Source organism: Doryrhamphus excisus, chromosome 9 (genome assembly GCF_030265055.1).
Source record: "Doryrhamphus excisus isolate RoL2022-K1 chromosome 9, RoL_Dexc_1.0, whole genome shotgun sequence".
In the NCBI taxonomy this organism is placed as follows: Eukaryota; Metazoa; Chordata; class Actinopteri; order Syngnathiformes; family Syngnathidae; genus Doryrhamphus; species Doryrhamphus excisus.
This window is the reverse complement of record NC_080474.1, coordinates 14,370,933-14,398,720: the sequence shown is the minus strand read 5'-3', so window position 1 is coordinate 14,398,720 and position 27,788 is coordinate 14,370,933. Positions and strand designations below refer to the sequence as shown.

General features: G+C 40.6%; 2 protein-coding genes and 1 long non-coding RNA gene across 7 annotated transcripts in view; 1 reads left to right on the top strand and 2 right to left on the bottom strand.

Moving 5' to 3' along the window:
* The first annotated feature begins 124 nt into the window (after positions 1 to 124).
* Positions 125 to 22,669, top strand: itgbl1 (integrin, beta-like 1). Its single transcript, XM_058081696.1, has 11 exons — positions 125 to 285; positions 3,913 to 4,115; positions 9,438 to 9,584; positions 11,781 to 11,903; positions 11,993 to 12,133; positions 12,659 to 12,799; positions 14,478 to 14,624; positions 20,665 to 20,781; positions 20,942 to 21,088; positions 21,193 to 21,306; positions 22,224 to 22,669. The coding sequence occupies exons 1-11, from the start codon at positions 194 to 196 to the stop codon at positions 22,310 to 22,312; spliced, it is 1,461 nt and encodes a 486-aa protein (XP_057937679.1). The 5' UTR covers positions 125 to 193; the 3' UTR covers positions 22,313 to 22,669.
* LOC131135605 (uncharacterized) lies at positions 1,898 to 14,611 on the bottom strand. The gene is made up of 4 exons (XR_009131625.1): positions 14,472 to 14,611; positions 4,923 to 5,163; positions 3,885 to 4,083; positions 1,898 to 2,828 (listed from the first exon to the last, which is right to left on the bottom strand). It is a non-coding gene; the product is annotated as an uncharacterized LOC131135605 (long non-coding RNA).
* Positions 22,592 to 27,788, bottom strand: part of fgf14 (fibroblast growth factor 14) — a 78,175-nt gene continuing 72,978 nt past the window's right edge. For 4 of the 5 annotated variants that reach the window (XM_058081701.1, XM_058081702.1, XM_058081698.1 and 1 more), the window contains exon 6: positions 22,592 to 25,054. In XM_058081701.1, the coding sequence (XP_057937684.1) occupies positions 25,005 to 25,054 (50 nt within the window). In that variant the 3' untranslated portion in view covers positions 22,592 to 25,004. Of the gene's footprint in view, positions 27,479 to 27,788 lie in introns of all 5 variants that reach the window. The other variant, XM_058081699.1, reaches the window with a different exon arrangement.

The following is a 27,788-nucleotide window of genomic DNA, read 5'->3' as shown; positions in this document are numbered from 1 at the left end:
AAAACAGTCTGTTTCTCATTACAACTGGTGAGTGAACTTTTCATTTTGGCAGTTTTCCCCTCTAGAACTTTTTCCTGCTGCTTTTTCTCTCTCCACCTTTCAGTTTCTTCCTCCTTCCTCCTTCTGCAAGTGTCTCCCTTCGGGGCAAATTCCTTCAAGCTACTTTAACTCCAGGATACTGTGGGATTTAAACATGCACACTGAAGTTTGGGTGCAGCCCGTGCTAGTGCCACTGGTTCTAATTCTGCTCTCTTGCGCGGAGGACACATTGTTACAGTCGGCGGGGTGAGTTTCTTCACAACTTCAGACTGTTTTTCATGTTTATACTGGGCTGAGAGGGTACAGAGGGTGCATAGGGTGCAGTATTTCCTGGCAAGTTTTTGGGACATGCAATGCAGGAACGATACAGTTCAGTGTATGTAATGCAGGTTTTAGTCCCCTACTTGATCGTGATCATTTCAAGCTACAAAGAACTTCTTGTAGTTGATTCGAGAAATCTGTCCATAAGAAACAATCATGTTCAAAAAAATGTTATTCTATTTTGTGTAGGCCACATAGTGGACGAGCGGTTAGCATGTTGTCCACACAGTCAGGACCATGGGTTTGATTCTTTGCTTGTTCTCCCTGTGCATGCGTGGGTTTTCTCTGGGTACTCCAGTTTCCTCCCACATTCCAAAAACATGCTAGGTTAATTGGTAACTCTAAATTGTCATAGGTATGAATGTGAGTGTTTGTTTATATGCGCCCTGCCATTGGCTGGCGACCAGTCCAGGGTGTACCCCGCAGCTATAAAGCCCCAATATCAACCCGCTGTACTTGCAAATGTGGGCATAATTTGGGAATGAGTACCGCCTCATTACGGATTTGGGAGCATGCAGATACTATGTAGTACTTTTAGTGCAGGAGGAACTTTGGTTGACAACGGATGGCAACGGATGACGTGTGACGTGTGTGCCCTACACCTGCAACCACTTCTGACTCAGTGGTGGGTGCACATCAGTCTCAGCACTTCTCTAATTCAGCTGTTCAATGAGCGCGTATAGACCGTGACGAGTGAGCTTTGTGACGCGCGTTGTGCACACTGATTTCAGCAGTGGTGCCAAGCTGACGGACAAGGGCCGGCATTTTGTCTCCTCTACGGGCATAAAAGACAGAGTGGAGTTCAGAAGGCAGCGGATGCAGCTGGAGGGGCCCAGCAGAGGCAGGCTAACCTGCTTTATGTCCAGGTTTTTAATTAATAATGTGAAAAGACTAGATATAAATGCATTTTGAAATACAAATGGTGAGTTGTGTATACCAGCAGCTTATTAATGTTCTGGTAAAACAAGAATATTGGCTTTGTTTGGCTTGAAATAAGCCATGAAAATAAATGTTACAAAAATGAGTAGCTCCTGGCCATTTTCATTTGGTAAAAGTAGCTCTCACAAGAAGAAAAAACTTAATATAAACCAATTCAGGGCGGCACGGTGGTCTAGTGGTTAGAGTGCAGACCTCACAGCTAGGAGACCAGGGTTCAATTCCACCCTCGGCCATCTCTGTGTGGAGTTTGCATGTTCTCCCCATGCATGCGTGGGTTTTCTCCGGGTACTCCGGTTTCCTCCCACATTCCAAAAACATGCTAGGTTAATTGGCCACTCCAAATTATCCACAGGTATGAATGTGAGTGTGAATGGTTATTTGTCTATATGTGCCCTGTGATTGGCAGGCGACCAGTCCAGGTTGTACCTCGCCTCTCACCCGAAGACAGCTGGGATAGGCTCCAGCACCTCCGCGAACCTCGTGAGGAAAAGCGGTTGAAAATGAATGAATGAATAAATGATAAACCAATTCAACATTTATACTACTTGTATGTGATCAGTATTGGTATTGGTATCGGTGAACTAGCAAGCTAGCGAGTGATATTAAAATACAACTTACAATAAACAGGCTATGTAATCACTGTCTAAGTGCAAAAAGTGGATAAGATGCACAATGGACAAAAACAGCCTGTGAGCATTGAAGCTCCAGGCACACAAAACAGCATCTAGATTACTGCATCAAGGAGTTTGGACAAACACTTCCAATACAACTACCTCCATATAAAATAGTACAAAAATAGTATCCTCCTTGAAGATTGTGCAGGTGCTCTTAAGTTGTACAATATACAGTACAGTTCATTTATTGGCAAACCCACACATGCATTAGTTGCAGGAAGGAGCAAAATGTTTTTCAAAGGCATTTTTAGTAAACAGGCTTAACAATGTGAAAGCTACAGTGGGTATGAGTCAGTCATCCATTCATTCATCAAGGTTATGCCCTGTTAAAAACAAAGTGCACGGAGGTGTAGTCTTGGCAACTGAAGGAGAACAAGACTGTAATTACAATACTTGACTCATAAGACACGTACAAACATAGCCTACTCTAAAAGGTTGGATTTAATTAATCAATCAAGAGCTAGTTTTCCCTTGAATTTAATGTTTTCATCATATCAAGACATTTTGTATATCTTTTGGGAACATATTGGGTAAAGCCCTTTTTCTCTTCCAGCTTAACTTGTACAATGTATGGCCCATAAAGGCATAAACTAAATAATAGACTAAACCACAGGTGTGCTACCCATTTTTAAGCTGACATAGTACTACAGTATTTATTTATAGCTTTAGAACACTGACCTCAATCCTGGGTAGATGGGAGTCTCGTGGTCCTGATAGCCGACTTTCCCACAGACACACTCCAAAATCTTGCAGCATTCCTTCCCAGAAGAGTGGAAGCTTTGGGTGGTAGTGGCAAAGTTGTTTTCCAACTTCCACTGTCCCTTCCTGTATTAGCCATTTATCGCAGTTCTTTTCCTGTATAGTTTATAGTGATAAATTGTCACATTATGTCACATGTACTATATTTTTTTCTGTCCAATTGAGGGCTGAATACAGAAAAATATAAGTATACAGGAGCCACATATGATATAATTCATATTTTGTTTACTTAATTACCTACAATGCAGAAAACAATGCAGGGGTATGCTAAACTGTTAAATATCAGTTAAATATGAATGTAAGTGTGAATGGTTGTTTGTCTATATGTGCCCTGTGATTGGTTGGCAACCAGTCCCGTGTACCCCGCCTCTTGCCCAAAGACAGCTGGGATAGGCTCCAGCATACTCTCCACTACTGTCCTTCCATTAAATTGTCACATCTTGTCTTGATTACTGTAATGTGCTGCTTGCCTAGGTTTAAAAGCCTGCAGTTATTTCAAAATACTGCATCGTCTCACAAGGATGCGTAAATGAGGAAGACCATATTTCTCCAGTACTAGCCAACTTGCACTGGCTCCTAGTGGGTCGGCATCTTCCTATTTGATTGACCTAGTTGTACACTAAGCTCCGTCCAGAAACCTACGCTCGCAACATGCTGGTCTTTTGACAATGGCGAGATGTGTTAAAGGTACTGACGATCATCCCAAGACTCTCCGGATGTCACTTCATCTATGAACTGGACTATTAGGTTATTTGAATTTACTTATGTGTCATATGCTGCCCACTCAACATCCATTGCAGCCTTGACCCCCCTCCCTGCTCAGTGGTCCCTTCTCAAGGGTTCTTTTTTTTCACCAAATGTGGTTTTGAGTTTTTCCTTGCCACATTGGGTGTTCAGATTATGGGATGTCATCAATTGTTGCCATCTTGTTCTTGGTATTCTTTTGTGATTAAGGCATAATACAGTAAATAAACTTGACTTAGGTAGATGAATAAATTAAAAGGCATAAACGACAATCTTTACTTCCTGTAGGTCCAAAATGAGGCTGTTATGCACATGAACGCATTAAAATAATAAAATGAGGATAAATGTCAGCAGCTCAATACAAGATGAATGCAACACATGAGGGTGCACATTTGGCCTTTGACTTACCCTTGCTGTTCTATTTTTTTTTCAATAGCCAGGTAGCAGGCGTGTGTCGATTGTCGGCCGAGTCATCCCTGCGCCGCTGCCGGACGCCCGACGGGAACATCTGCAGCGGGAGGGGCAAGTGTGACTGCGGCGTGTGCCTCTGCCAGGCGTCAGATCCAGGAAAATTCTATGGTCCTCGCTGCGAGTGCCATGACTGGGTCTGTGCCACACACAATGAAAAAAAATGTAATGGTGCGTACAAAGAGCGCATACAATGACATACAAGTTTTGGTATATATTTACGTATAGTATATAAAGTATCGTGACAGCTGTAAAGTTGAAAAATGTTGAAAAATCCATATTGTGTCAAAAGGGCTTTTCTTAATTTAATAAGTCAGTGTGTTTATGTTGCACATATAGGTGGAATATTATATTTTATTGACTGCATGGAGACGCACAGTGCATTCAATATAACGCTTGTGTACTGTTAGCATGCCGCATAAATGTTGCATAACCTCTTAAGGATCCTCTGGATATTGTCTGGCTGCGTTGAGTGAATATTGGTTAAATTAGCCTAAAAATGTGTTTCTCGTGGCAAAAACTGGCATATTGAAAATTCAATTTTTGATCCCACATCAATCTTAAACTAACATACATTCATACTTAAACACTCCTTCCTTTCAATTTGGACTTCTGACCTTAAATTGTTCTATTTGTCCACCGGATGGCGCTACTATTTTTCCCATTCAAAGCATGCACCTAAACATTTTCTACATAAGTGGTTAGTACTGAAATTATAAGTGTCTCATTATCGATGTTGGACCACAGTCTATGTGTAAAAAAAATATATATGTTTAATATTATGAACGCTGAATATAAAAATTCTGCAACAAAACTAATTAGATGTTTGTATTTCAGTTCCTGTCAAATATTTTGAGACATCTTATCACTGAATAGCATGGGATAGTGGGTCAAAACTTTTGCCTGGACCTCAAGAGTTGCGTGAAAATCTGCCAGCATGTTTATGATGTAAATATATTGGGTGTCTCCTGTAATTACCTGCACCCAGGGTTGAACAGGTCTAATAGAGATATGAATAAGAGGCGCAGGTTAGCAGTAGGCGGGAGGGTGCACGTGATGGCTGGAGTGATTTATTTGTGCAGACAAGCTGGCTGTCTGGCTGCGAGAAGCTCATTATGGTTCAGCAGGCTGGAACGACGAGGCCCGGCTTGTCGGCTTGATAATGGGGTTTCACTCAGCGGTGCACTGGATGGCGTCTGAGAGGGATGGTGCTTCACACCTACAGACACACACACACGTGCAAAGGATGAGGCTCATTTTCATGGCGTCACACTCACACAGCAGGAAACACCAGGTGCACATAGGACATACAGTATATTGAATGCATGTCCATAGAAATAAACAGTGCTGTTCTGTATTCTCTGGGAATACAAATGAAAAGCAGTTTCATTAATTTTGTTTTGTTATTGTTTTAAACACTAACAAACACATTTTATGTCTCTGAATACACAGTGTGCCCTTTCAGTGCATTGTACTTTCAAGGCAGAGTTGTTGTTCTGGTGCTCGTTTCATTGCTTTCGCTCTCAAAAGTCCATTCAAGTGAAACTCTATACAATCCTTTTTTCCACTCCCCTGTGTCTTTAGAATGAAGTGCCCCCGGTGTTATTGGTTATTCTATATAAAACAGAGATGGAGGTATATAGGGACATGTATGGTTTCATTCACACACAGAAATAGTGTTATTTTTAGTCACCCTTTTACACATGTAATTCGTTCTGTAATGCAACCACCACTCCATTGCACTTGTTTGTAATGCTGTGTCTTTGGATCTTCAGAACATTACAAAAAAGGATTAGGATAACACAGAGGCCTCTAATTTCGTGGCGCAGCATGAAGTGGTGCAGTGTGGCGGAGTGTGGCACACACTATAATATGGTCCAGGTAATTTGGTCCAGCGCACCACTGTGTGCAGCCAATTTGGTAATTTGGTAGACCAGGCTGCGCCAAGATGTGTGTGGCGGCGCACCAGCGGAAGTTTCACTTTCAGTTTGGCGCAGTGTGCACAGTGTGCACAGACCACCAAAACTTCACAGGCAGGTTTTTCAAAGTGTCAGGCACATTTCAATGCAAACAGTAACCACTAGTTAAAAACATGCTAGGTTCATTGGTGACTCCAAATTGTCCATAGGTATGAATGTGAGTGTGAATGATTGTTTGTCTATATGTGCCCCGTGATTGGCTGGCGACCAGTCCAAGGTGTACCCCATCTCTCGCCCGAAGACAGCTGGGATAGGCTCCAGCACCACCACGACACTTGTGAGGATAAGTGGTAGAAAATGAATTGATATATGAAAATCCTTTTTTCCAAACTCATCGTCAACACATCCAGTATTTGGTGTGTCTGGCTATCAAAATAAAAGCATGCTAGTACCACATTCACGATTAAGCCACACATTCATTCTACACTTTTAACTCAGAAAACTGGTTCAGAGCAGCACTTTCTCATTTGAAAAAAAAAAAAAATTCACCCAGATTCAACTCTTCTTCTGTTCCCACACACTCTGACAGCCAGCCCACCTTAAAAGACTTTTTTTTACTGTAGCTTGGTGAGTGGGCATGGCACTGCCCATTCCTTTCGCCATAATAGGGGTTCACAAGCAGCATTTGGCTCACTTCACTCCGTTCATTATTTTTATTGCCATTATTTGTTGGGGAGATAATTGTCCACACATATTCGTTTAAAAAATGTAATTACTTTTTACACTGTTGGTACGAAATCCTACCAAACCCTAGTGAAACCTTGCTCAAGCTGCAGTATTATGATTCTGGCCTTGACCAGCATCTGCTGTCCAAATGTACAAAAGTGCCTTGTCTTTGTTTTCCATTGTCTATCCTTTTCCACATCTCTCTGTCCCATTTTGATGAAATAACAGCTTCAGAAAATCACTGGATGTAAATTGTTTAAAAATGTTTGCACTGTAACAGATAGAGAGGCAAAGCCAAACAACTGAGTCAGTTTGACATGTTTTTATAATAACTTTATGGTGTTCAGGCTCAACGTGGCACTGCCTTTTAAAACCTCCTCCCATTCTTCCTCCTCCTTCCAGTGAAAAGCCATGTGAAGTCTGTTCCTTTTTATTTATTTTCCAACTTTTAGTCTCCAAGCTGGTGAGTGTATTATTACACAACAGGAGTTCAAATAAACCACTATATTAAAAGTGAGCTCTAGTGATACAAAAATCATTTTCACATTATCCTAACCCGACTACAATGAGAAGATATCATAGTATCAATCATAGCATGCACCCGACTTACATTTCAATATACTATGTACACTGCATACTTAGTTCGTAAGGGTCCAAATCTTCTTCTTCTGTCCTTTTTGTAAGCGTTGAAATGTGCAATTTGATAAATTGAAACTAGGATTTGGTGGTTCACTGCCGCTTTTGGCCACAATGAAATTCAAATAATTTATTATTCCATAGGAAATAATGGAATTCTCAACTCAAACTTTGGCCATCAAAACCTTTTCTATATCAACAAGCAATGTTATAAGTAATAGTTTCACATACTCCTTTGAATGAATATATCTTGAACAGAACCAGGACTATGGAGTGTGTCTATATTATACGTTACCTCCTACATTAAGAAAACTAACATGTGCAACCGCCTTCCTTAAAATTCCTTATAGAGAAGACACCTCTGACACAACTGAGAACAGAACTCTGTCCATGGAAATACATTACCTCATACGTTGAAGAAAATCAACAAAAGAAAGAACTTTGGTGGCAGAGGCAAAGAAGACACCTTGAACAGAGCAGAGACTATGGAGTGTGTCGACAAGTATATATTGCCTCGTGCATTATGTAAAATTAACGAGAGCAAGGACTTGGGAAACAGCTCCTTCTGATGAAGAGACCTCTAGCAGAACTGAGATTGTGGAGTGTGTGTCTAGAAGCATCCAGAACTTAGGTACTGGAAGCAAGGAAAAACTGTCTTAAGAGAAATACCCGGAAAGTAGGACACATATGACTATCGTTTACTGTTTTACAAAATCACTGTTGTTAAAAAAGCAATTTTAACAACATTGCAAGTGGTGGCCCATTACTTTTGCACAGCACTTTATAAATTGCCAGTTAATCGACTCCATCACACATCTTGGTGACTAATTATCAGTTCTCGCTCTTCGGTCCTTGTGGGTGTTAGAATGAGAGCAGAGCAGCAAGTCAGCCAGATCAAAAAAAATTATAAATCAAAAAATCAATATGAGACGCTGGTCTGTGTTAAAAAAAATAAATATTTATATGTATCACCCTGACAACCTTCCTTTTACTGATTATGTTTCAAAATAGACAAGATATTCATGCACTGTCAAGACTTGAGTGGCATTTTTCTCCTGGCAGTCCACACTGCAATCATTGGGTGACTCAGCAGACAGACATACCGTATATGTCAGTGAAAACACATTCTAATGTGGATTTGAAGTAACAAACTATTCAGTAACTGAATGTTCTCTCAAGTATGTTACTATAGTGGAAAGTGTGCTTATTGCAAACTGCAGCAGCTGTTATGTAATGCTCCATGTGCATGTGGAGATGTTTGATGTGAACCACTGCTGACACAATGCCCCTTGGGTAGGATCCTGACTGGCTCTTTGGCAGGAAGGCTCAAAACCTCGGGACCTCTGGCCAGAAAAACAACAGAGTTCAAACAATGAGGATTTTTCTGGATTGTACTGTGAAACCTCCAGGCCAGTTATTGAGGGTCATAGTCACAAGTGATGCTGATACACTGTCTGAGCTTTTGAGCTTTTCCTTGCCTCCGTCGTCTTCCTCATATTGTTTTTATGTAGTTTTCTTGAGGTAATGTATTCTCCAAACTTTTCGTTCTGTTAGAGGTGTCTTCCTCTGATAAGGTTTTTCCTTGCCTCTGTAGCCAATTCCACTTTCTATACCGCTTATCCTCACGACAGTCGCTGGCATGCTGGAGCCTATCCCAGCAGCGGGGTACACTCTGGACTGGTCGCCAGCCAATCACAGGGCACATATAGACAAACAACCATTCACACTCACATTCATACCTATGGACAATTTGGAGCCGCCAATGAACCTAGCATGTTTTTGGAATGTGGGAGGAAACCGGACTACCCGGAAAAAACATACACATGCACGGGGAGAACAGACTCCACACAGAGATGCCCGAGTGGGGAATCGAACACAGGTATCCTAGCTGCTCGCTAACCACTCGAACACCGTGCAGCCCATAGCCAATCTTATGTTATCCTAATTCCTTTTGAATGGGATTAGGTAAGGAATGAAACTGTGGTCCCATTGTTTTTTCCAGTTCATTCAATCAAAGCAGTATTCTAAAGGCACATTTTTTCTGGGAAAAAAAACAAAGGTAAACCTAAAAAAACACATAGTAAGTAATGTATAGTTCAGGACCCACCATTTTCTTGGTACAATAACACAGTAATACGTATCCTAGACTTTGTTTGTCATTTTTAATCACAGCGTGAATAAACAGCATGCAGCATGTTTTGTTTCCCTTTAGATCGTGGCTACTGCGACTGTGGCAAGTGCGAGTGTGATGACGGCTGGTTTGGAGAAGCCTGCCAGTTCCAAGAGGAGTGTAACCTAACCGGGAAGAAGAGCAGGGAGCTGTGTAAAAACCCACAGGGGGTGGTGTGCTCCAACAGAGGTGTGGTAACGCACACACCATATTCACTTACATTACACATACATTATTCATCATTAAGTACGTGTAATAATGAGATACAGTACTGATGGCGAACAATTAGTGAGCATAAATTGATTTACATTTGTTATCTTCTGTTGTTAGATGAACCTTTATAATTGCATTCTTAATGGAATATTGATTTCATGAACAACCAAGCAAGTTCTCACAATATTTTTGTAGCATGAAAAAATACTGTGCACTGTTAGTCTGCGAGATAAAAATAGTTTTTCATGTTAGCTGCTACAATAATAATATCGCTGTAGCTTGGTTAATATACAATTTGAATCCACAGCATGAAATGATTAACCTGAAACTACATCTTCCAAGCATGAATCATATACATGAATCATATACATAATATCAGAGAACACTGACATTATCCAAGAGCACCACCCAAAGTCAGAAGTCATTGTACTTGGGGATTTGAATGGCCACCATGAAATTTGGCTTGGAAGCGCAAACTGATATTTATGTTTGCTTTACTCAATAACCTCCACTAACTTGTAAACCTACTAGAATAGGGAAAGATGGTAGCAGCTCCAAACTGGATCTCTTCCTCACCACGTCTCCAGACAGCCATGTTATCACTGTCAGAGCTCCTCTCGCTTCATCTGATCACTGTGTTGTTTCCTCTGTAGCTAATTACACACTTTCAATCTTGAGCAAAGCTAACAAGCGCAAAGGGGTGGATTGCTTTCATATCTTGCTGATGCTGAGTGGACCATTCTCTCAAAAGGGCCAAGTGTCAATGCAGCATGGTCCTGTATGAAGAATAACATCAGTGATGCCATGGACTTCTTCATACCTTTCAAAAACAACTATGCACCGGTACTCTGACCAACCGTGGTTCAATGATGAGGGCCATGTAGCAGTTCAAAGAAATGAGGCGGCCTATAAAAAGTGGCAGAAGGAAAATCAGAATGCCAACGTACTAGTAGGAACTCAAGCAGTGCTGGAAACTGTTACCAACAGTAATAGATCCTCTGCTGTTCCTCCACTAATAAGTGATGGTCAAAAGACAAGGGCGAGCTGACAAACTACACCTTTGCTGCTAATGCTCATCTCGATGACACTACGAAGTGTCCCCTGAACTTAGCACTAAAAACTAGTGATTCCCTCTGTACCTTGAAATTCAAACATTCTGAGAAAACGCCGTTCCCTTGACATTTCTAAGGCCAAAGGGCCAGATGAGATCTCAGCAACTGTACTTAAACAATGTGCGCATGAGCTTGCTCCAAAACTTGCCAAGCTGTTTCTGATTTCTCTTGACATAAAGACCTTCTGCCCGTGTGCCATTTGGCATTCAAGGAGACCTACATGGTTGGATTGCATCTCTCTTAGCTGACAGACGACATTGTGTTGTTCTAGATGGATTTACTTCTTCAGCTTTTCCTCTATCTGCTGGCGTACCCCAAGGGAGTGTACTTGGTCCATTACTCTTCCTGATTTATATCGATGACCTAGCTTCACACTTAGAGAACAACCTCCACCTGTTTGCAGATGATTCAACTCTTCATGTTGATATTAAAAATCCACAACTCGGGGACGTATCAGCAGAAAGCCTGCAGCGATTATTGGATGCCATTGAAAAATGGGCTTCTGACCGGTGCATCACTTTCAATGCCAGAAAAAACTGAGGAGGTGATCATCATCAGGAAATGAGAGCAGAATCACCATCTTCTCTGTTTCATGAAAATGAAATTGATGCCAACGAAAAGCATTACTCTCCTTGGGGTCATCATTACCAACACCTTAACATGGATTCCTTGCATCAAAGGACTTGTTAAGAAAACTGCTAGGAGATTGTACATCCTGGGATGTATGAAAAACCTCCTCCCTCTCAGAGCACAAATCACTATGTATAAGGCATACATACGACCACATATTGGGTATGCTTCTCCTGTTTGGAGTGGAGCAGGCACCATAGCACTTACACTACTAGACAAGCTGCAGAGGAAGGCCCTTCGATTATTACAAATTTTGCACTTTTTAGAGACACTTCTTCATGAAACCATCCATTGAAATGAAGCAACAAACCTCAAAGAGTCAATATTCCCAAGTGTAACACCCAGTCCTACATCCCAAGAAGCATATTACAAAAAACACTCAAAAGTCAAAGAAAAAACACATAGTTTTGAGTGTCTCTGTTTCTTTAAGGGACTTGCCACTGTGGCAACTGCATGTGTGCCAACAAGGACAACAAAGGCCTGGTGACGGGACGTTTTTGCGAGTGTGACGACAGCGAGTGTCTGGACGAGGACACCGGTGAGGTGTGTGGAGGTAGGTGGCATCTTAAAATGATGTTGAACGTAGCGCCCCGGACCAGGACTGACCTGATGAGGCTGTTGCACACTGTACTGTGCTTCCAGGCCACGGCCAGTGTTACTGTGGAAACTGTTACTGTGCTGCTGGTTGGCATGGAGACAAATGTGAATTCCAGTGTGACATCAGCCCGTGGGAAAGCAAGCGGAGATGCACATCTCCAGACGGCAAGATATGCAGTAACCGAGGTCTGTTCGTACTTTGCTTTGAAGGCATAAAGCAATTACAGTGCTGATTTCATTTCAGTTTAGTCAGCTTCATCTTAACTTTTTGCTAAACGTATTTATTGATCTCACATGATAATTGGAGCTATACATATTATGCCTGCAATGTTTAAATTGAAATGCTCCTATACCTATAAACAATTTAACAAATGGGCAAAATTAGACAATTGCATTACCTTACCTTGTAAGCCATATGACTTTGGCTGCCAAGCAGACCGGGCATCTGTAAAGCTGGTGTTTCCAATCAAGTTAAAAGACAAAGTAGTATATTATTTCAATTTAGTATTATTACTCAGGGGGAAGTAATTCTATTTCATATGATGTCATTATGATCTTCTTGGCACTAATAGTACTCTATTTAGGGTGCTGTCACACTGCTAGCAGCTGTGCATTGCTGGGGGCTAAATGCATGCATTGATGCACAAAGTGAGGTTCAAAACAATTCCGTTGGAGGCAGTTGTGCAATTATACAGTGTGTATGTGTGTTAGGCACATGTGTGTGCGGGGAATGTAGCTGCTACGATGTCGATCCTTCCGGCGATTGGGGGGATATTCATGGAGATACCTGCGAGTGTGACGAGAGGAACTGCCACTCCACGTACGATCGGTACACCGACGACTTCTGCTCGGGTGAGTTTAAAAAGTGAAAAGATGCCACATATGTGTTTTTCAACTATTTGAAGTAAATCTCAAAGTTTAAAAGTGATTTTAGTAAGCCCAACGGAGAAAAGGCGGTTTTATGTGTCTGTACCTTTAATGCTAATGAGCCACGCCTCTCTCTTCAAGAAGAGCTGTCAAAGTTAATGCAATAATAAAAAGGTAACAAAAATTGAGGTAGCTAAAATTTGATTTATGAGTTGCTAGTCATTGGCAGGAAAGACAGTAATTTTGAGCGGATAATGTGTGTGTTTCCGTTAAAAGAGGGTTTGAAGGTGAAGTATAAGCTCTAGTCTGACCGCATTACAGAATATGGGCGCAGTTCTAGTTTTGTAAAGTACTAAATGTTCTTGATCACTTTATTTTTTGTAAGTCAGTATTTATTTCCTGTTAGAAAATTTGTAATGTTAGTCACTTTATATTTTGTGAGACTTGTTTGAAGTGAATGATATTTGACCGCTGGACAATTTACCTTCCGTGCTGAAAAAAACAGCATAGACCAGCTACCAACATAGACCAGCATACCACCACATGTTTTCCAGCATGTTTTCGTGCTGGTAAATCAAATCAAATCAACTTTATTTGTAGAGCACTTTTCCTGCAAAGACATGCAAGACAAAGTGCTTTACAGAATTAAAAACAATTACCACAATTAAAAGGAAAAACAATTACTAAGAAAGCCCCTCCCTCCCACCGTCCGTACTAGACACACACACACACACCCACCCACCCACACACACACACAATCACACACAGTAGGGAGACATGGCTTGGCACTGAGGATCAAGGAACCGCCACTCACTCTCACCTCCGTGCCATCGGGGGACCACCTCCGACAGAAGGGCGGACCCCCACATTAAAGGGAGGAACCCCCAGCCGGCCGGGTCGGAGGGACCCAAGGATGGCACCCCCTCAGCAGACCCGACACAGCCCCCAGTGTGGAGGACCGCCCCCCCCTGAGGAATCACTGGAGTTAAAAGCTAAAGACTAAAAGCATAAAATAGGACTAAAAAGATAAAAAAAATAAGATAAGTATGCTGGTCTTGAATAAAAATCACATACATTAACATAACATTAAGGAGTGGAACAGTAGGACACAAATGTTAGCAACACTCATGTAGCTATGTTAGCTAGATTTAAAATTACACTCACATTTTAACAACATCATGCAAGGTTAGCTTATTTGTTGAAGAAAAACGAAAAATCAAACATACCAATATAACTGCTGTATATTTGGCGGAGCTTTAATTTAGGATGTGCTATATTTCCTTGGTGGCTATACACACAAGGTGGGTACATCTAGCTATGGGTGGGTCAAAGGCTGTATAAAGGTGTTTTTTGCTTCATACCCGAAACTTCAATAGCCAAAATTAAACGGCCTATTCTCTCAAAAGAGGAGACAACAAGATGGGGTGAGGACAAATCTTTCTTTTGCCAAACAGGGGACCTTAAAATGAAAACACTTCCACCGTTAATGTGTGCTAAAGTGCTAAATGTAGAATATGCTAGCAGAGCTACACACCCATGCTAACTGCTTATGTTAACATGTGTTGGCTAGGTATTACATTTTATACCGACTAATTTTCTCACTTCTACATAGTTCTTGTGTCCACTTTCCTGTATGAAACACTCTTTTCTTGCTCACCTTCAGGTCGCGGTCAGTGTCATTGCGGCAGATGCGACTGCAAGGAGGGATGGGCCGGAAAGAAGTGCGAGCATCCTCTCTCCTGTTCAATGTCTCTGGAGAGTAGCGTGAAGAAGTGCCGGGGAACGTCCAGGCTGCCCTGCTTCGGACGAGGTAAATCCTTTTTTTTTTTTGCTCCTGTTGCCATGGTTACCACCTGCACTCCTCTCTCACGTTGTCTCTGTGTGTAAAATGGATCATTTCTAGTGCTTCTTTTGAATGGATTCTATATTAATAAACATGTTGAAAAATGAATACCTCTCAAACAGAAGGGAGTGTTATCGTTTTCCTCAAGGTGGTATGACACACTGCATGATTCATTAGCGGCCCTGCTGGACACAGGAAGCGTCTCCCCCCCAGCTTCTGACCATTAAAAGGTCGATATATACATCCAAATTGGATAGTTGTTACATTGGGAAAAGACGCAGCTCGCTCCTTCTCATGGACTCTGGAGCCTGTTTGATGGGTGATAGTGAATTAAAAGTGACAACACAAACACACAAAGGAAACATCGATTGTAGAATGTTTTGTACTGGAAAGAAAAAACGGGTACACTAACTTTTTTTGTTTCCATCCTGCATGTAGCAGGAAGTGATGATGTAGCAAATGTTCCATACAAGCACACAATGGTCACCGGAACAATGTGACTTGTTATATAGGGTCTCACGGTGCTCATTTGTTGACATGACAAATGGTGTGCTACTCAAAGCACACATACTAGAGGTAGGAGAAAGTCAGTGTTTTGCAAGTCTCAAGCAAAGACATACAATTCTTATTCAACTCTCAAGTCAAGACAAGGCAGGTCGAGTTAAGTCTGAAGACATACCTTGTAATTTGTTAGGATGTTGACACATCCTGGTGCCACTCTCCAGCAGTCTGCCACTTACAGAAATGTAAGAACATGAAATGATATAATATTGTCATGTTAGTTAGTTAGGGAACACATTTTACTCCACAGATTCACTGAAAATATAAAGTTTTTTTTCCCTTCTTTATTTCAAACATCATCCTAAGCACAACAAACCAAACAGAATTCAAATAAATGAATAAAAATACCTATGTACATATATATAAACGTACACATGTTCGAAAGGGAATGGGAAGAACTCAAGACTTATCTAGTCCCACCCCCCCAACCACCCAGATTCCAACCTCATCCCAACAAAACATATATTATTCCTTGTCTACAAGAATGAAAACCCCACATCCAACCACCCTCACCCAGCTTGAGGCACCCAACTACGTGCCAAGAGCAACCAGTTCATTACTAGTCATTGTATCGTACATCGTCCAGTACAAAAGAAAAAAAGAATGAAACCACTCCAACTATACAGTCACCAAACCAGTCATCACAAGCTAACATGGATATTAAAAACATCAATGTCATGGTATTGTTTCAGTGAGATTAAAAAATAAATGTGAGAGAAAAAACAAAAATATTCTTTAAAATACCTCAAATTAAATAATCACATTTGAGTCTTACTACTTCCCTATTTTCGCTGCTATCCCAAGTACAGTGTTTTCCACTTCTATTTCCTTTATTCTTTTATTTTTGTTTATTTATTAATTTATTTAATTGTATTTAGCATCCTTCCTCTTTCCCCTCCCTACACAGTGTCATGCATTAAAAAGCCAGGGTGTAGAGTGGGCCTGTTGAGAGTGGGTTTTTGAATTTTGAAGTTATCATCCTGGTTGATGACTCGAGTCATTGTCGAGTCAAGTCTTTGATGATATAGCCATGTACAACGTCATCAAAATTATGATTCGAGTCTGACTCGAGTCCAAGTGGCGTGACTTAAGTCAACATCTCTGACACAAACTGTACAATATCTTTTTTAGAACCTTGTTTTCAAGGTTCTCTGTCATCTAGTCTAGTTCTAAAAGCTGGCATATGGGAAAAAAACGATATCTCTATCACAGTATACACGGGGGTGTCATGAGACATTCAGTTCACGAGGTGATACACGAGGATTGGGTCTACGAGAATGAGTCGAGATGGAATTTTAACATAGCAAAAGTACAATGAAAAGTATGACAAATATACATGACAATATCTTGCAAACTACTCATTTAATTTCTACTACGTTTCACTCTTCTGCACTCTGTGTGTATGCTAGCGGCCCCGCCGCCACCCGCCGAGACAGAGACTATAAGACTGATAAAAGGGCTCACTCTCTTCACGCTGTTAAAATGTGCCAATGTGCTGAAACCAATGCACAGAGTGAACTCTCTTCCTGCCTGTTTGGAGATGAGAGACAAGGAATTAATTTTCATTTATTGTGTGATTAATTAATTATCTCTCAGGCCTAGTGCCCACGAGACATGTTTTTTGTCAGAATACTGTACAATAATGTACTAGCAGCCCCTTTCATAATGCCTTTCTTCAAATAAACAGCTTGTACATAAAAAATTGTACATTAGCATCTCTTCCAAAGATGTTCTTATATTTAATGAACCAAAACCACAATACTGTGGTATTGTCTTTAATTTATCAGTGAACAATGCATGGATTTGAATAACAAAATCAAGCCTGATACAGGACAAGGATTAGCCATGAATGTGTTGACCCAAATTAGATTTACTCGGCCGTGTTGGATATCTGCATGCCATTTTAGCTTTTGTTTTGGTTATGTGTTAATACCATCCTCCTATTAAACATAATAAAACAGCACAGATTAATGTGACAGAAGAGTTAATTAACTTCAATACCTCCAGCGGTATACCTTTAAATTATTCCTGCCGGCAACAGAACAATATAGGTTTTTGTTAGAATCATGAAAGAGAATCCAAAGAGTCCTGCCATGTAAAATGGCATTGCTTTCAGCTATTACGGTGCTGGTAATTCATTGACAGCTTCAATTAAGTCAAGAAACAGAAGCTTCTTTTTTCTCCATGGGTCTTGTTGGAGGCTGGACTTTATTGCAATCACGTCAGCTTCAGTGGCAAGATGAGGGAAGCCATGCAGGAGAGGGACAAGATGGAGAAAATGGCCTGGGCATGAATGAATGCCACAGATGGTAGCTTGAGCGTAGAAAAGCCCTGAAATGTGAACCAGCAGCTTGAAGGATTTTCCCCTCTGTTCCTCACGAAAGCAGTTTTTTCCCTGTGGTATTTCCTGAAGGAAACACCTGCTTTCATCATCGGGATTCCTCAGTAGAGGATGTCAATGCGCGGAATTGTCGCAGATGGCATTTGATAACACCAAAGAAGGTCAGAGTTAAAGGCGGGACAGTTGCAGCTTATTTAGTGAGGTGATGCGAAACAAAAAGCCAGACTATGACTGACATTTTGAGATGTGATTTTCCTCTGCGCCTTGCCTCTTACAGTATGTGTCATCCCGATGACTTCCCACTTGACTGAACTCCATCGGGGCTCTGCTACACTCACTTTGGGACTACACTGAAGGTCACTGACTGACTGACTTATTATTGGGGTTGGCGTTTAGACAGCTTGCCTGGGATGGGTTTTAACAAAGTTCAGGATGACTCCAGGATGAATGTGCAAGACATGGATGACCTCACAGCTAAGTGTCCCACTTCTGACACACGTTTCTCATGCAATTCCAAGCATTAGTACCCTCAACTGTGATGTGAACGCAGGTTTATCTAGTTGACATCATGTACACTGAAGAACCAAGGCTCTGGAAATATTGTTTACAACTAAACATCCCGCTTCTGACACCGTTTGCCATGGAAGTCTGTGGATGGGTATCCCTGAAGGACGTAAGCCTCCAGAAAAATTGAGTGTAAGGTTGTAGTAACACATGATTATGTTGACCATCTCCTGTGGATTTTAACCGTAAACGTGCCAGTTGGAAACGGCAAATTTTCAGAAAGATTCTCCAAAAGTTGAATGTTTCCTTCGAAACTACCGATTATCTTGTAGAAAACGATCCTACTGACACCATTATTGTGTCTTTGAAGTTCTAATAATACTCTGGAAAAAGGTTTAAAGGTCCCACCACACCGTGGGTGCTACAGATGACCCAACTGAAAAGCCACATCTGTCACTATTTTTCAACGACGCACCTTCAACTCCGATACTGTTCTCTTCCCTCCCCGGTGGTCAGTCATTGGCCAGTCATTTTTATTTTACAGATCTCCAAAGTCAGTTGTACCCTACTTGAACTATAACCCCATTTTTGTGTCCAGCCCATACCCCACTTCAACCATCCTAGTGCATCAACCATCTCTGTCTCCCACTTCTGATACTATTTGACTCAGAACTAAGACAACTAGTAGTAATCCATTATCTCCACATTCCAGAAACTGGCCCACCCATCTAAAGATCCCACTTTTGACACCATTTGTCACAAAATCTGATCCAAGAGATCTTGACACTGACAACCACATGGCTAAATATCCCATTTCTGACATCACAGAACAAGCATCCATGTGCCTTACTCTCTGGATACCACTTCTGACGCCATTTGTCAGCAGTACTACTGCAGTATAATCAAAATCGGCCAATCCAATCCCCTTGACGTATGTAATGGTAATGGTTTTGTTTCATTTAAACATGAATCAGATTACAATTGAATGCATCACATAATTAGTTCACAGTTCCACATGTCCAAATGGAGTAGGAAGAAGCAAAGCTTATTAAATTCTACCCCTCCATGTTAATAACAATACAAACAGAAAAACGTCAATAGAACTGAACCCAACTAAAATCTTGAACTGCTACACATTCTCTTCTTCAATCTGTATTCCCTCTCTTCTTCCAGGATGGTGCACAACGCTGCCCTAGTAACAGAGCTTGTGCCTTCATGCTCCAAAATTGCACAATTTAATTTGCTACGCTCTCAAACCAGCAGCGACAATTTTCAACGTGCATCTGGAGGCGTAGCCATGAAAACATAGCCAAAATTGTCTCTCTTGATGTGACTTTATCAGAGAGCAGTGTGACAAGTGAAACCATCGTCTGTCTCACACGCACACACACGCACACACAAACACATGCGCAAACAGGCACTCCAGGTGTGGAGACTTTGACGGCCATACAGAATCAATAAGGCAAGGGGTGTTATGACATCAGGGGTTGTCATGGTAACTCAGTCCCTTGCACAGATGGTGCTGTGATCTATGGCAAAAATTTGACTTTGCATGCACATTTTCCAAATTCAGTTTACTGAGTTTCAGAGTAAAACTTTCTAAATCAGAAGTCACTAAATTTAATGCTACAACAATGTTTATTAGTACCATTGGTCTTGTAATACCACTTAGTTCCTGAAGAGGTGACAGTGAGTCAGATAAGCTCTACACCTGATATATGTATGTATAATTGGTGGACTTCTACATAGTGAGGTTTACTTAGATTTTGTCCATAGTTAACTAATCACTGAATGTCATTGTTATTGTTTTAGAGAACAGCTAATGTGGATCCCTACAAGTAAACAGATCTCATTTGAGCCTTTCTCAACCTAAAATAAAAAAGGCTAAAACACTCAACTAAATAAATAAACATGGTAGGTGTGCAACAACAGTACCTTAATTTATTTAATGACTCAGAAAGCAAGATGGTCAAAATCAAAACACGGTCGGCGTCAGCAAGTGGGCATATCACACATCAGAAAAGTGCATATGAAAAAATGTCTTGGAAAAAAAACAACAACTTGGCAAAACACTCAGTTTGCAGCCTCATTTGTTTGATTAAAATCCACAGTGGATATATGAAACAAAGATGGCGTAACAGCATTACGTGTTTGAAATGATCTCGCCTGTTTAGCAAGAAGCTGCACACATAAATTGCACTGTACTTCTTTAGGGTCATGTTCCATTTCAAAATACTTAGGGTGTAAATTTGGCTGATTTTATATTAAAATAGGCTACACATTTACATTCCATGTAAATATGTATGTTCAGCATCCCCTTATAGTCAGGAGGGTACACTTTCATACGTACTTTCATAAGTTCGAAGTTGATAGTGGTATGTGATCCCCCCGAATCGAATCATTGCCTGTGTAATTGGTAAGGGCTTCAAATGTCCACAGTTTGGCCCTTGAACGTATTATTTCTACTTATATTATTTATGGGTGGGGAAAATTACAAAACTAAACACAAAACAAAATGTAATACCTCTTTGCCCACACTCTAGAGTCAATAATAAAAAGACGACCAAGATGTGAGAACACTTTGTCCCTGTGTCTTTGTAGGTCAGTGCCAGTGTGGACAGTGTACCTGTCACCCACCTGGGGACAGTCGAGTTCACGGCAAGAACTGCGAGTGTGATGACCGCCAGTGTGAGGACCTCTCTGGAGAGGTCTGCGGAGGTACACACATGTACAAATACATACTGTGTATGCATCCACAGGCCAAAGGATGGCGTATGCTGACTCTAAACCATGAAGAAACTTTTGTGATGCTATAAAAAAAAAAAAGAAAAAAAGAAAAATCAAAACACTGAGTTGTGTTTCCACCCTACGCTGCCAGGTCACGGTTACTGTTCGTGCGGACGCTGTATTTGCCAGGAGGGCTGGTTCGGCAAGCTGTGTCGCTACCCCAGGTCATGTGACATGAGCGACGCTCAGAGCAAGGAGCAGTGTGAGACTTCGGACGGCGTCCTGTGCAGTGGCAAAGGCAAACATTTTTTTAAAATATTGATTAAAAAATACTAAAATAAATACATGAATAGAAATAAATTATAAAATAATAAAACTATAATAAATGACATTTAATTACAGGTTCCTGTCACTGTGGGCAGTGCATCTGCTCCCCCAAAGAATGGTGGGTATCCGGGGAGTACTGTGAGTGTGATGACAGAGAGTGTGACAAACACGACGATCTCGTATGCACAGGTGAGCACCAGCTATCACTTTTCCACTGCACGATACCTACTCAGCTCAGCTCCTGTTCCCTTTATCCATTGGCAGAGCGGTTGTCATTGTAACATTAGAGCATACACGGCTGGAAATGACACATGCTAATTTTAGCTGGGTCTTAATACAATATTATACCCCGTAATCTCAGTCTTGCATAAAACGTGAGGACAGATGCTTAAAGCATCTTTCCCTGTTGATTTCTTATCTCTGTATGCTGCATTATTATGTATATTTGACAGTCTCTCCTTTGCACGCCGCCCTACTTTCTTTCACTGCCCCCAGTCTCCTCTTAGATAAAATTTCATCTAAACTTTTTGCGTTAATTTCTGGATGTTGCAGTATCATACGTTTCTTGTTGCAGTGTTTTCTCTCACTGCCCTCATTGTCCTCTTGGATCAAATCTGAGAACTAACGTTAGTTTCTAGGGTTGCCGTGCCTTTGCTCTGCATGTTGCAGAACTGTACTTTATATTTTCCACTTTGCTGCAACACACTGTTATCTGATTGCCCTTATTCTCCTCCTGGATAAAACTTTTTTTTATTACTTTACTGCAATGAATTTAGAGCCGCACGGTGTATGAGTGGTTAGCATGTAGGCCACACGGTCATTTCTCCAGGTACTCCGGTTTCCTCCCACATTCCAAAAACATGCTAGGTTAATTGGTGACTCCAAATTGTCCATAGGTATGAATGTGAGTGTGAATGGTTGTTTGTCTATATGTGCCCTGTGATTGGCTGGCGACCAGTCCAGGGTGTACCTCGCCTCTCTCACACGAAGGCAGCTGGGATAGGCTCTAGCATAACTCACAACACTGAGGATAAGCACTATAGAAAATGGATGGATGGATGCAATAAGTTACCTAATCAACACTGACTTCTTCCCCCTCCTTTCAGGGAACGGACTGTGCAACTGTGGCACTTGTGAGTGTTGGGATGGATGGACGGGGAACGCCTGCGAAATCTGGGTGGGGACTGAGTACTGAGATCTGATGGTGATCAGAATATTAAAAAACGCCGTAACGTCATGACTTGTAAAGGTCACAACCAGGCTTGGAGACGCTAAACATGGACTTCACTATTGTTTTTTTTTATTTTAATTGTACTGGTTACAATGTATCTTGCACAATTTGTTTTTTGCTATCAATGCAATTTTAATTATGTAGGAACGCTTATGTGCACATGGCTCCACCATATAGGCAGCAAGTTGGTGACAAATCCAAATGTCGGATCCATAAATAAATCATAAAAATCAAGCTTTGTAATTTCTTTTATGTTTTTTTTATTTGAAATAATAAAACATTAAATGTGCCGCATGAAACGACATTTTGCATGGAAACCAAATACGAATAAACATACATGGTTACAAAGTTATTAGAACATGACAAACTATGTATATTTTTTTCCCAAAAAAATTCAATAGTGACTCTTTCTCGGGACTTTCTGGTATGGAGAAAATAAAACACAAAGACAACTTACTCTACATGCACTGATGATCAAAAGCATCGGGATGTGTGACATTTTTTTTTACCTAAACAGCATTTCTGGGAACACCTTCTAAAATTTAGAAGAGGGGATTTTCGTTCATTCATCCAGAGAAGGATCCAAGGTCATTAATGAAAAAAATGTTTGTCCATAACGTATCACACTTGAGAAAGATGCCTAATAACAACATCTGACTATGGCCTTTGTTTTACTTTTGTTTAGTCTTAGGGCCACACTGAAATGCGTAAATAAATTGGGTGGAGAACACAGTCACGTTGTCATGTGACTAATGCTAAAGGGAAAAACAATCGTAATTTTGCAAGAATAAAATTGTACATTTTACAATATTTTTTTTTCGAAGAACGTTATTGTAATATCACAATTGCAAATACGTAGCTTTATAGTGTAATATTGCTTTAGGTGGCAAATTTTGACATGCACTTGTTGAACAACGTTGTTTTTTCTACTTCCACAATTTTTCCTCCAAAAGTCTGACTTCTCTATGCCAACAACTTTTTCTTGTAATATGACTTCAGTCTCACACTGAAGTTTCAAACTTCCTTCACATAACACTATGAAATTGTGTTAACAAATCATAACATTCCGACTGTTTTATTGTGCAGTGAAATGTGTCATTTGTCCTCATTTCACCAACAATTTAGGTCGATATCCCTCACACCAAAACAAGCCATTACTTACAGATTTACTTGACCAGAGACATAAAAATTAAGGATTTTTTTTAACCTTTTTAAATTTTGTTGAACTGGTTTGCCTCCATTGTTTCTTTTATTGAATTGAATAAATGTAGAAGTGATAATACAACAACTAAGGTGTTGACTATGTAACGACATCAGCTTAAGTGGCCACTGTGGAAAAGTTGATGTGTTGTGACTTGATGTGTTGGTCCACTTATGGCCGCCACACACGAATGACTGCGATTGGCTAGACTCATCGCCAACACGCAGCAACACAGGCGGCGACAAGTGACTACAAGCAGCAAACCGGTGAGTGATGTGTTCATTTCACATTCCATGGTCTTATGGACCTTGCTAATATTGCCGATAAACTTACAAAAATTGTCCATGTAATTGATAAACTTACCCGCTATGGCACCAACGAGTTCCAATGCCGCCTTCTTTAATAGCACTAGATTATTTTTGAGAAATGTCAGATAGCTGTAAATCTGACACGGCAAGTCGTACATATTGATTAGCATCCTGTCTGCTCATTGGTCCATCAATGAAACTCTTGCTGGATGGTCCTGGGCAAAAAGCGATGAAAAAGTCGGCGTCACAAGCCTGCACGACGCACAAACTTTCATCCTGCCAAGCAACATGCGTAATTCGCCCTATCGTGCAAGTTCTACTGAAAACATATTCTTGTGTCATGCCGATTTTTTCCTCAGAATTTTGTTTTTCTTTCCAGTGTGGCCCTAATACTCTTACGCAACTCTTAAACCACCAATTGTTGAACTGTCTTACCTCTCTTTAATGTGCAATAATATATGTACTGCACACCAGTACAGTACACTCTAGTACACTCTCACATACAGTACATATTCAACATATTGTACGCTTGTATACAACACAACACAAACTGTGGACAAACTCATATTGCATATGCCTTTTTTTTTTTTTTAAAGAAAAGCAGTACAAAGCAACAATTTGGTGATCAACATACAGTTCTTCCTTCAACAAATAAAATAATCTTATGGAACTACAGTACATTAGGTGGCAAAATTGCACAAATCTGGTAGAGAAATGCAGATGAAGGAAAGTGGCAACATGGATCCAAACATTGTTTTTTTTTTTTTTTGCTAAACAACCAATAAGAAGTCCAACTGCCTATGAAGTTGACTTATTGGGGTTTGTTGAACGCCACACCGACATATCTAACGCCACGTGGACACATCTTTACTAATATCCCCATATGGTCACGTCTCATTCCGATAAAGTAGACATTTCTCGATGCAAAAACAGCAAGTCGGCGCAAGACAAAGGATTGGTCATTATCCGCTAACAGTCGTGACGAGGATACAAGGTGAAAGTGCAGAATAGCTTACGAGGGGCGGCGTAGCCTGCAACATGCCCATGTCAAAGTAGTCATACACTACGTACTTTATTGTATATCCCTCCTGATAATGACATGCAAGCGACTCATTGAAGGTAGACAAAGCTCTGTAGTAAAATGACATCAAGTAGAGACCTTTCCGAGTAGAAGAGCGGGTGCGGGGGGGAGATAATCTGGAACAAAAAAAGCTATCACAGTGAAAGTGAAATCTTCAAAGAGTCTTCTGGGTTGAAAGAAAAAAAAAGCCTTTGGTCATTTCAGAGTGAGCAGGGTGATGATGAATAAAGTAAAAGTAATATTGTGAGGACAAAGTCGCAATCTTAGAGGAATGAAGTGGTACTATGGTGAAAAAGAGTCATCGTTTTATGAGAATAAAGTCATAAATCTCCAAGGAAAATTTTGACAGGTTTAAAGTCAAATTTATGGTATTCAATACTTTACATTTATGTTTTTTTCCCGCATAATTACGCCTTTAATATCACTTTGAAAAAAAAAAATTTAGAACAACTTGCTTGTAACCCAGTTTGGTAACACTTAGTAAGATACGCATGATTATAGTAGTTCCTTTGTAACTACTTTACATTGATGTGTTTTAGCCATTAGAGCTACATCAGTTCAATAGTTCCGCAGTAACTACTCTAAATGTATGTCTTAGTTCTCAGTAACTACTATACTCATTAGTTTCTCATAAATTGTTGATTAATTCCTCAGTAACTACTCTGAATTTGTGCCTTAGTTATTCAGTAACTACTCTGAGTTTCTCATTAGATTTTCATTAGTTCCTCGGTAACTACTCTGAATTTTTGCCTTAGCTCTTCAGTAACTACTATACTCATTCGTTTCTCATTAGTTCCTCAGTAACTACTCTGAATTTGTGCCTTAGTTCTTCAGTTACTACTATACTCATTCGTTTCTCATTAATTGTTGATTAATTCCTCAGTAACTACTCTGAATTTGTGCCCTAGTTCTTCAGTAACTACTATACTCATTAGTTTCTCAGTTCTTCATTAGTTCCTCAGTAACTACTCTGAATTTGTGTCCGAGTTCCACAGTAACTACTCAAAACATTAGTTTCTCATTAGTTGTTCATTAGTTCCTCTGTAACTACTCTGAATGTGTTTCTGAGTTCCTCAGTAACTACTCAAACCATTAGTTTCTCATTAGTTGTTCATTAGTTCCTCAGTAACTACTCTGAATTTGTGCCTTAGTTCTTCAGTAACTACTCAAAACATTAGTTTCTCATTAGTTGTTCATTAGTTCCTCAGTAACTACTCTGAATTTGTGCCTTAGTTCTTCAGTAACTACTCAAAACATTAGTTTCTCATTAGTTGTTCATTAGTTCCTCTGTAACTACTCTACTCATTAGTCCTTCATTAGTTACTCGTGATTTCCTCATTATTTCATTAGTTCCTCAATAACTACTGTATTTTTGTGTATCTTGTGAGACCAACAACTTTAAACCAGTAATCCAAGATGAGAGCTTTTCTCTCTCTATTTTAATACACCGACATCTATAACATTCTAACTTTTCTCAATTGAATTTTTTGGGTGTAACGGTGGCCACATGGTTAGCAGGTTGGGCCACACAGTCAGGAGATCGGGTGTGGAGTTTGCATGTTCCTTCCGGGTACTCCAGTTTCCTCCCACATTCCAAAAACATGCTCGGTTAATTGGTGACTCCAAATTGTCCATAGGTATGAATGTGAATGGTTGTTTGTCTATACTGTATGTGGCCTGTGATTGGCCAGGCGAACAGGCGCCAAAAGACAGTTGAGATGGGCTTACAACTTGCAGACTACAGCAAGTCTGCTTGAAAGGCCATAAAGAAATTTCAGAGTGAGCATTGTGGACTCAACTGGAATCTTGCTCGCCAGAGTACCACTTTTTCTCATATCATTGCAACTTTTTCCTTTAAAGAGATCAACCTTTTCCTAAAAAACAACAAAAAAACAACCTTTTTTTCTCTCAGGATTAAGTACTTTAATCTCCCAATTTTTTTGAATATGACTACTTTTTTCCATAGTACTACAATTTGCAGGCTGACAAGTTGGCGGGTGGTAAAGAAAAACAAACCTTTGGTCATTTCAGAGTGAACAGGGTGTTTCTTGCTATACTGACAAGTGCTACGTGTCCTCTAAATGAATGGGTGGGTTAGAGGGGAGGGCGAGGCACCTTTTTGGCCCAGTAGGGGACTGGGAACCGGTTTTTGCATGCCGGGAAAAAAATATATATATCGAGGTTCAAAACAGGCACGTGATAGGCCAGAATGATCGGTACTGGACTCTGCATGCTGAGCTAGGAGACGCATCCTCTTGGTTAGATAAATAATCTTTTAAAAAGTTTTATTAAGAGTCATCCCCCCCCCACCCCCACCATCGTAGCTTTTTATTATACAATGAAAATGTTACAATATACAGTAAGTTGTTGCTGCAAGAGATAGAGAACACAAGATTAACCCATGCTTTTTAGTTTGCAGATGTAAATGTTTCAGCCAGTTGTGGATGCCGCAGTCGCACGGACTAAAGTCTCTTAATTGTCCAAGAAGCCGGCGGCAACGGAGGCCCACAAGGCCTAGAGATACTCCTAGAACCCACACTCTAGGATATAAGCATCAAGAAAAATAGATTTCAGGCTTCTATGGAGGAGAGAACCGCTTGCTTGTTTGCTTGATGTGATATGTATCCACCATTCCGTACACCCACCCACATCCCCTCACACTGATTGTTGGAGTGGCAGTAACTAGCACTCCATCAATGTGAAGATTGCAGCCTCCCAAGCTGTGTATATGTATGTGTGTGTGTGTGTGTGTGTGTGTGTGTGTGTGGATGTGGGTGTGTGTTTAACTGATAAACTGAGGATTCTAGAAAAGAGAAAGAGGAGGACGGAAAGGAAGCGAGCATACGCATA